The sequence below is a fragment of the Bombus vancouverensis genome, chromosome 2 (genome assembly GCF_051014615.1).
Source record: "Bombus vancouverensis nearcticus chromosome 2, iyBomVanc1_principal, whole genome shotgun sequence".
Lineage (NCBI taxonomy): Eukaryota > Metazoa > Arthropoda > Insecta > Hymenoptera > Apidae > Bombus > Bombus vancouverensis.
The window spans coordinates 20,826,789-20,836,291 of NC_134912.1; the positions used below are offsets into that span (position 1 = coordinate 20,826,789).

The 9,503-nt window shown below is 32.1% G+C and overlaps 2 protein-coding genes across 5 annotated transcripts; one reads left to right on the forward strand and one right to left on the reverse strand.

Annotated features, from left to right (window-relative positions):
* Positions 1-96: 96 nt before the first annotated feature.
* Positions 97-1,285, reverse strand: Blos4 (biogenesis of lysosome-related organelles complex 1 subunit 4). Of its 2 annotated transcripts, XR_004464710.2 has the most exons (5): positions 1,047-1,285; positions 850-921; positions 538-759; positions 265-457; positions 97-174 (listed from the first exon to the last, which is right to left on the reverse strand). XR_004464710.2 is itself a non-coding variant. In XM_033340532.2 (4 exons), the coding sequence occupies exons 1-4, from the start codon at positions 1,125-1,127 to the stop codon at positions 365-367; spliced, it is 468 nt and encodes a 155-aa protein (XP_033196423.1). In that variant the 5' UTR covers positions 1,128-1,285; the 3' UTR covers positions 200-364. The 2 variants fall into 2 exon arrangements, 1 of the variants encoding a protein (XP_033196423.1); XM_033340532.2 differs by lacking the exon at positions 97-174 and having other exon boundaries at positions 200-457.
* Positions 1,286-2,224: 939 nt separating this feature from the next.
* LOC117160094 (putative fatty acyl-CoA reductase CG5065) lies at positions 2,225-8,706 on the forward strand. Of its 3 annotated transcripts, XM_076625975.1 has the most exons (10): positions 2,225-2,541; positions 4,950-5,145; positions 5,540-5,752; positions 6,076-6,273; positions 6,413-6,609; positions 6,821-6,930; positions 7,252-7,447; positions 7,557-7,796; positions 7,875-8,132; positions 8,273-8,706. In XM_076625975.1, the coding sequence occupies exons 3-10, from the start codon at positions 5,555-5,557 to the stop codon at positions 8,433-8,435; spliced, it is 1,560 nt and encodes a 519-aa protein (XP_076482090.1). In that variant the 5' UTR covers positions 2,225-2,541; positions 4,950-5,145; positions 5,540-5,554; the 3' UTR covers positions 8,436-8,706. The 3 variants fall into 3 exon arrangements, with proteins under 3 accessions (XP_076482090.1, XP_033196421.2, XP_033196419.2); XM_033340530.2 differs by lacking the exon at positions 4,950-5,145 and having other exon boundaries at positions 5,530-5,752; XM_033340528.2 differs by lacking the exon at positions 4,950-5,145.
* The last annotated feature ends 797 nt before the right edge of the window (positions 8,707-9,503 follow it).

Genomic DNA, 9,503 nt, shown 5'->3' on the forward strand with positions numbered 1-9,503 from the left:
ATTTTAGGGATAAAATTGGCAAAATATGTTAAATTTGAATAATGGTAATTATTCCAGGGTTGAATGCTCTCTATTTATTAAATACTATTCAGTCAGTAAATTCAAGGTATAATTTTATTTGATTCATTAATGAACATTTATCTGTAACATTTTATGTCAGAAAACATTTTATATCTGAAAACAATCATAACACAATACGTACTAAAATAATTTTTATTTCATATCTATAACAGAAACATGCGAAATTCATTTAATAATACACACCTCTTAAATATTGAAGATTTTCTTCAAAATGTAGCATATATTAATGTATGAAAATAATTGATAAATCTATTATATATCTCTATAAAATAAAGTATTTTATTCATTCACTCTTAAAATAGTCATTGGTTCTATAAATTGTTGGAGGCTCGTACATTGATAATTTATTAGGTACCACAGGTTCTTGGGTTTTTTTCTGAAATACATATCATGAAATATATGTATTACGAATCAGGTAATCGTGTTATCAACATTATGAAAGTAACAATGACTTACAAAGAAAGATAAACGATTTAACATTCCAAATAATCTATCAGAGATTCCTAATTCAGCTTCTGCATTATCAACGGCAGCTTCTAATGTTGTTAGATTTACATTGATCATCGCAATAACATGTTCTAAAGCATCTATTCGTCTACTAAGATTTATGACCTCTTGTTGCATGTCTTGTAGTTTTGGGATATGTTGATCGGTACATTGACTATTTTCAGACTGAACCTTTTAACACAAAGTATAATGTAGATAATATATATATATATATAAATTATGTTTATTAAAAATTTATTAATTTAAATTATTATCTCTAACCATTTCAATAATTGACTGAAACTCTTCTAAACGCATCATTACATCTTCGATTGCATCATGAAAATTCTTCATCTGGAATGTAACATTACATTATATCGTACGTTTTATTTTACAATTATAGGATATAAGAAAATATTCTTTGATATATGTAACACTTCAGGTTCATTCATTGAGGTTATGTATAGGATGGTACATACTTGACTGGATAAATCTAGTTTTAAATAATTTGCGTAGTCCTTAGCTAATTCTTCGACTATCGGTATAGTGTGCGAAGACATTTTTTTAATAACAATTTATTGAAATGATATTCAATTGTTTACATTGTTTGTTACTAAAACGCCACTTCTTGATACCACACGTCTGTGATATGATAAGATATATATAAAGATCTTTGTTTTCGTCAAGCTAGTTTTTGACTTTGCAAAATATATGAAAGCTGCAAAAAAATGTATGTTATATAAAATATATAGAATTAATTCAATATTACATCAAAGTTTAATATTATTTTACTTGGTTCTGTCTTTTGTTATTATATTTAAATTACTTCTTTATCGGCGTAAAATTTTACTACATTAAACTTATAAATACAATAATACTATTACTTATTAGGTAAGGTAAAATGTTTAATGAGCGATAGCAAGGAGAGAAAGGAAGAGATATTTTCTAGAAGAGTAATGTAAATGTCGATGAACTACAAATGTGCATTGAGTTTACACAACATCTTTGCGTAACGAAAAACATACTTGTTGTAAGAACATTAAGGCGATACAACTAACTTTTCAGTGAAAGGAGCAAGTGCAACTTATTGCACCTAATCATATCAAAATTATATCGTCCATACCATTACTTTTGCACACATGATTAAATTTAGAAAATATGTTATATGAGTTTATACGATAATACCAAATTATAAAATTTCGTTATATGTCGTTTGACAGTTACCTGTGGAGTATAACAATGCACGAATCAAGAAAACTTAGATTTAACTTTTCCAAGGTAGAGAAGAAATTTACGTTTAATTTTCTTTTCCTTTTTAAGAAGTGCATTTAAATAGTACTCAATACGATAGTATACATGCATGGGTATCTATATGTGGACATATGTTTATAATATTCATAATGTAACAGAAGAATAAAGTTGCTCGTAATTTTAAGTTACTTTAGTGTTACAGTTTGACTGTAGTGATCTAAACGTAAATGTTGATTTAACAGAAATACAACAATTTCATGTTGATTTCAAATTCGTCGCATCTCGTACGCAGTGTAATTTGTTTCAGTCAAAAGTATCGCTTTACATTGAAGCTACATGAAATAGTATGAACGAATTTTATAATAAAAAATATTTCGACAGAAGCAAAAGGAAATACGCGTTTCTTTGTAACTGAATGCATCGAGTGACGAAGATACCACAAGAAAAACTTTTCGAATAGAAGGAAAAGGCTTACATTTCGTCAAATTGAACGCACCTGCGTTCAGGTGGGGAGACGACATTAGTTCTGCTACGACTTTCAGCTCGATCTGCGTTGAAGCTCAGTAGGTTCGAACACCGTGGTTCACGACTGTTTTTCCTGTTCTTATTTAGTTTGAGCGATTTCGTGTTGTATTTCCAACTCTCCTGCCGATTTCGCGTACTGTGAAATATCTTAGAAGAGACTTGTTTCACTTTTATCAGTCTATTCCCGTAGTCTATTGGGTAAGTATATTTTTGTTTAGTATTATTTTCATATCAATTTTTTGATATTAGGTACCGGTGATATTTTTCTCGTTTTGTTGTGTAATGAAATCGGTCAATGAAATCAATCGGGTACTCCTTAACGTTGATAGTAGGTGACTTTAGGAAAGAGTGAATAATAAATTGGAAATAAATAAATACATATTAAGGTTGGTCATATAACAATAATAATAATAAAAGTTGTCATTATTGCAAGTAGCTATTACTATTTTGCAAGTATTATATTCATTCAATTATTTGACTCTTTTTATTCATGTGAAAAGTGATTGGACTAAGGAACAAGTCAAGCAGCTATCGATATAGTTGTTTTTGTTTTTAACCCTCTGCTGTCACTTTTAACTTCCCTACCGATTCGTATATAAAATTTTAGTTGTAGTTATTATTTAAATAAATTTAACAAATACATATTACGGAGATGGAATGAAGGATAAGAATAACTAGATGATAAACGATACAGATAAATGAGAAGAAAGAGAAAGAAAATAATAAGATGGAATATACAATATACAATGGTACAATATACAGTGACTTTTCATCAAAGGTTTTTTTGTTCGATCGTCGAAAAACAGAATGAGTTTCTATTTATTTAGTTGAGTGTATTTCTCGTCGACGTAATTATTAGTTTAAGCGGAAATGTTATCTTATCTGGGATTAAATGTTTTAAGGATGCGTAAACAATTTTTTAAATTAAATCAACGTAATATATGTTCATAAACTATTCTACGAAGATCTTTCATAAGTCTGTTAAATTAAATGTATCGGTATACACGATCGATAGATACTATCGGAAGCATTCGTTCGAAATCGTGATTTATTTAGGGTAATAAATCCTTGATTATAAATATTTTAATCTGAAACGATACACCTCGAAACGAATTTTACACGGTTGTCCAGTTTCATCACTCATCATTAAGACATTTCGAATTCATACGAATTTGTTTTGCCAATGATATAATTGTTTCTTTTTTCGTTGAATGAATTAATAGTTTGCAGTTATTTTTGTAAAACGTTTTTATGAGGCGTTTTTTAAATCAATAATGGCGCTAATTATTGAATACCGTGTAGTAGTTATTGGACATGTATGTAGAATAATAGGAAAAGTTATACACTTTACTTATTTTGAAACATAAATACTCATAAGATTTAAAATTATATAGCTTTCTTAGATAACATTTAATAGAGGACACTATTAAATTACATGATTTACTCTGTACACTTCCGTTGTCTAAAAAAAGACTTTGTTGCAGCTATGTATATATTAAATTTTTCTGTTCACCGGGATGCTTCAAGTAGATGTCGGCTGAACTGTAAACAGGTTTTAAAATATCTTATAGAGGATTATTCTATGAATAAAGTTTCAAAAACATGCCACATAGCAATGAGCAACTTATTCTTGCACGATAGTTGTCATTTTACAAATTAATCTTGATTGAAACAATTTGTAACGTATGGAAGGAAAAGTATTTTAAAAGGTTTTGCGGCAAATCATGGTACGCGAAGATTGTTCTAGTTTTGTAATCGAAATTTTATATTATTGCTGTCGAAAGGTTCTGGAAAAGTGAAACTCATTCACTGTTGCCACATTTAATACTATCGAATGACCGGACCATTCACTTTCTAATGAAACTACATAATTTTACTTCAATTTCTATGATCTTCTATCTACTTATACGCGTGTATCATAAAAATAACACAATTTTTTCAGTTTTCGTAGATTTTTTCATTGCTTGCATCTTTTCACACTTTATTAAATACCGTAATGTTATAGAATATATCGTGACATTTTCGACAAAAATTGATTAAAATATCACAATTGAATATGTTAATGTTTTAATCGTATAACGAAAATACTACTTCGAATGCTACTTCGAATGCAAGGAATAATGTATAAAACGTATAGCGATTTATGATTTGATCCTTGTCGTTACTTTAAAATTCTCGTATAATACGTGCGATCGTTTTATTACGTCATGGCAAAATATTACCATAATGCGAGAAATTATATGTTTATAGAAACAGTTAAATGTACAAATACGGTAAGTTGCGGTGGCTGTATCTCAAGAATACTTTCACTGTCAAGTACACGACACATTCTGTTATTAACGTAATTGCAAGATGAAACGACGACTTTTGCAATTAATGCTAGTTAACTATATAGTGGGTTAAAATCCGTTTGCTTAAAAATTAAAAATTATGAACTGTACTTCCGATACACGGATGCACTAATGTCTGTCTATCGAGGCGCGACCTGATGAAAATTAACTGTATAGTGGTAACGATACGTGGAATGTATTGGATTACGCCAATACCTACTCACGAAAAGGACTGGTTTAACTTTGTTTTCTCCTTGGACTTTGTTCAAATGACAGATAGCGACTGACTTTTGCCAAGATTCAGGCACAAGCGAACACGCGATTATGAAATGTTCGCGGAAAAGGAGAATCGAGGAAGTTCGGGAAAGAAACCGACCGAATGAAAAATGGAAAAGTGGAGAAGACGATAAAAAAGAATAACAGTCGTAAAACTCGTTAAAAATATTCCATCTATCGTAGAATATATGAATATGTAGGTATATGTGCTGGTATTTTATTATAACAATATGTGCTTAATTCATAGAATGGACAGATTTCAGCAAAATGTATTGTTAAGCTTTTTTTTACAAATGTACCGTTAATTTAGACAAATATTACATTTATAAATTTAATTCCCTACGTACACGATCGATGTACGTGCGCATATGTCTACGTACCTATGTGTTTCAGCTGTTTCGAGTTTGATATAAAATATAAATTTAAATATTATTCGTAGAATCGTTACTTTCAGTGGATCTTCCATATTTTTCCTTCTTTTTTTTTACTGTTAAACCAAGTAGAATGAGCGAATGAGTAATAAAGAAACTAATCTTCTTCGGAGACGCTATGTACTGGACGTACTGAACTTTCACGACAGTTTGTTTCAGATTTAAAAGAAAAAAATGAGCGAATTAAGCGAGATACAATCCTTTTACAAAGGAAAAGTCATTTTTGTAACCGGAGGGACCGGTTTGATGGGAAAAGTCCTAATTGAGAAGCTACTTTATAGTTGTAGCGATTTAAATAAGATTTATATTTTGATACGACCAAAAAGAGGTCGTACTCCCGAGATGCGTGTCGACGAAATGTTTAAATTACTCGTAAGTATGAACCCTCCTTTGTACTTTATACTTTAAAACTCTTTTTCTTTTTTTTAAACTCTTGCTATTAATTATTTTCGATTAATCGGAGCTGTATCTAGTATAGTGTACTTGTGTTATCATATAGAAGGTGATTACGAATCATGAGTATCGTCTACAGTGTATCGTATGTGCCCAATTTCTTATTTATCGATTGTATGTATACCAATTACGAAGCAACATATTGAAACTGAATGAAGAGCAACTAACTTTCGAGTAAAAATATCGAACCGACAAGTGATTACTATGCGCGATTTAATGAAATTTGAAATAATTTTGAACAGATGTTTCAAAGAATACAAAAGCAAAAGCCTGAAGCGATGAAGAAAGTTATACCTTTAAGCGGGGATGTGGGTATGAAGAATTTAGGATTAACTAACGAGCAACTCGAAATATTGATAAACGAAACTGACGTAGTATTCCATTTTGCCGCAACCCTTAAATTAGAATCTAAGTTGAAGGACGCTATTGACATGAATACGGTAAATTTATTAATTAAATCACGTAACAAACATTTTGTAGTTTCAAACGTATACATTCAATTATACGTTTCCATTGTGATATTTGCGTTATTCTTTTATAAATTTTCTTTCTTTGATCTTGTTAATACTATCGTTTAAGGTCGGAACGAAAAGGGTTATAGAATTAGGTAGAAAGATGAAAAAGCTGAAGGCATTTGTGCATCTGAGCACAGCCTTCTGTTACGCCGACAAAGAGGAACTCGACGAAAAAGTGTACGAATCATCCGCTGATCCTCACGACGTTATGAGGCTGGTTCAATGGCTAGATGAAAGTGCCATCGATCTTATTACACCCAAGTAATTAATGTCTTTATGGGATTTTATCGTAGAGAAATGATATTACATTCGTATCTCTTAAAAGCTTATAAAATTACGATCTCGATAATTTTTCTAAAATATTATATTATACATTATGGGAAGAATGATAAATTGTTTAAACTTAGCGTATCAAGTTAATTTATTTGGCTATTTAAATACTAATAATTCGTATCGATTTCGTCGAATACAGGGTGTTGGGTCTTCATCCGAATACTTATACGTATTCAAAGAGATTGGCCGAAAAGCTGGTAGCAGACGAATACCCGGATTTACCTTGTTGCATTGCCAGACCATCGATAGGTAAAAATAATTTTGCCGACAGATAATACTTTTTCAAAAACAACTTGCAGAAAAAATAAAAAGCTATAGAGATATACATGTACTACGGTAAAGGACGCTCTTCTTTTCATCGTTTTTGTAAAAAGTCGAAAGGAAGGGAAATGTTCGATACGATTATAATATATATTTTTATTTTCAGCCGATCGCTTACTTAAACGTTTCGTTGTTAACGCGCGATAGTGTTTTAATTCGTGATATACGTATTTATATAGACTATCGTTAAACGAATTGATAGAATACGGATTTCGTGTGAAAGCAAATATTACATTGTCGTATGTACAGTAACTCCAGCTTTGGCAGAACCGTTACCAGGTTGGGTGGATAACCTAAACGGACCTGTGGGCCTTATGGTGGGTGCAGGCAAAGGTGTGATAAGGTCGATGCTCTGTAATGGAAGCTATCACGCCGAAGTAATACCCGTCGACCTTGCTATCAATGCGTTAATCGCAACCGCACATAGAACGGCTACGACGACCAAGTAAGCTATTCCATCAGCCTTTCCGTTATCTGTTTGTAGGTGAAATAGTAATTAGAACCATCCAGTCTCTGCCCTTTGGTTTACATATTTCTCACTTTTTCTTTGTTAGAGATACAAGTATACCGGTATACAATATGACGCAAAGTGGCATATTACCCATTACGTGGGGAGAAGTATTGGGTAAAGGCAAAAAGATCGCGTATGAATATCCCTTCGAAGGACAAATTTGGTATCCAACCGGTGACATACATAGCAGCAAATTCGTACATAATCTGATCGTCTTCTTGTTTCACATTATACCGGCTTATTTCATCGATTTTCTTATGTTGATATTTCGGCAAAAGAGATTGTAAGCCAAGTTTTTCGAATTAATTACTTCTTTTCTATCTTGTCACTTTCGGATTCTATATAGGATGTTCCTTTTTAGTATGGTTCGTATCCAAAGACGTATTTCCGTCGGACTCGAAGTTTTACAATACTTCACTATGAGGGAATGGACCTTCCATAACTCAAACTTGCTAATAATGCGGCAAGAAATGAGTGCGAAAGACAAGGAGATTTTCCCAATAGATTTCTCGTCTATCGATCATGCCGAGTATATAAAAACTTGCGTTCTAGGTGCACGACAATATTGCATGAAAGAGAATTTGTCCACATTGCCGAGCGCTAGAAGACACCAAGCGATGTATGTATTCACGTTGTCACTTTTAAAATGCTATTACGTTCCATCTTTTTGGAGAATATCGTAACATAAGCACACGAAAATGTTTTTTAAACGATTTCGATTCTTATTATCGCGATATAATTCGCGTATTGTATTTTCAGATTATACGTCATTCACATAATTGCTGTCTATCTATTTTACTTCGGAACGTTATATCTTATTTACAAGAACTTCGAAATAGCAAGATCTGGTTTGGATTCTGTCACGGAGCACGTGAAATCTTTGTCAATTTTGGGTGGAGTTATGCGAAAGGTCCACCAGTAATGGCATAACGTATATTATGTATTTGTATACAAACGATTTAGCGTATTCTTTTGTTTTAAAAGAGCTTTGTTTTATATTTTTGCTTGAAACCAGCTTGTATTCTATAACAAAACGCAACAAGCTCCGTCAAGAACTTTTTCTTAAGCTACTTTACTATGTCATAACGAACCACACACGACTTTTCATCGAATCAGACTATATGAAGCTACATATGTGTATGCTTGTTCTTCTTTTACGTCCGAGATAAATAATAGTAAGTTAATAAACGAAATTTGCCATTTACTAGTACCAAATCTCATAATAGATCGGCACCGAGTAATTTCAAATCCGATTTGAAATTCTGTTATTGAACTACCCAGAAATCTAGGTTCTTTAGTTTTGGGCATTTCTAGAACAAGATTCCCTCGTTCTATTTCTTTCTCATTAAAAATAATATAATTTTCTTCGCATGCCGTTTTCTCGTCGTCGTCGTCGTTTTATGCAAATAGTAAGTATCTTTCGACGAAAACGCAACGTTATTCTTTCGCTAAATGACTTTTAACATTTCGCATCTAAGGAAAGCCAACGTGTTAATTGATTTAGCAACAGATATTCCGTAAACATGCGTTAACTACCGTGGGTAAGCATCGCGTTCCATATACTTTTGGGCAAAATACGCGACATCTATTTAAAGAGAAAATGTTTATATTATATGCTATATCCTATCCTATATTATATATCGTTTTCATATGCACGAATAACGGCCATTTCATACGCCTGTCGATATGCAACGCTTTCAGAAGTAACATAATTCTGCGTCTGCCACAATCGCATCGTTTCATACGGTTTCACAGCGTCTGGTACGTACGTGGTAAAACATAATATACGATATTAGTCGAGTACGTACGAAAATAAAATGTATGTATGATCTTCGATGGTATCTATAGACATCTGTATCAAACAAGGACGAAAGAGAGAGAGACACGAGATGTCGATAAACGCGTAGAGAAAGAGAGAGATTGGGTCGATGAAGAGTCGATGCTCCGGTTGATACGTATGTCAGGTATTTCGGCAATTTGCTATGTTCAC

What these genes read in the sequence shown, in the direction of transcription:
- Blos4 (XM_033340532.2), bottom strand. Translation starts at nt 1,127, where the DNA reads ATGTCTTCGCACACTATACCGATAGTCGAAGAATTAGCTAAGGACTAC. An exon ending in AACTAGATTTATCCAGTCAA is followed by an intron (nt 922 to 1,046) that starts GTATGTACCATC and finishes GTTACATTCCAG; the next exon opens with ATGAAGAATTTTCATGATGC. An exon ending in TAAATCGTTTATCTTTCTTT is followed by an intron (nt 458 to 537) that starts GTAAGTCATTGT and finishes TATGTATTTCAG; the next exon opens with AAAAAAACCCAAGAACCTGT.
- LOC117160094 (XM_076625975.1), top strand. Translation starts at nt 5,555, where the DNA reads ATGAGCGAATTAAGCGAGATACAATCCTTTTACAAAGGAAAAGTCATT. An exon ending in ACGCTATTGACATGAATACG is followed by an intron (nt 6,274 to 6,412) that starts GTAAATTTATTA and finishes CTATCGTTTAAG; the next exon opens with GTCGGAACGAAAAGGGTTAT. An exon ending in AGAACGGCTACGACGACCAA is followed by an intron (nt 7,448 to 7,556) that starts GTAAGCTATTCC and finishes TTTCTTTGTTAG; the next exon opens with AGATACAAGTATACCGGTAT.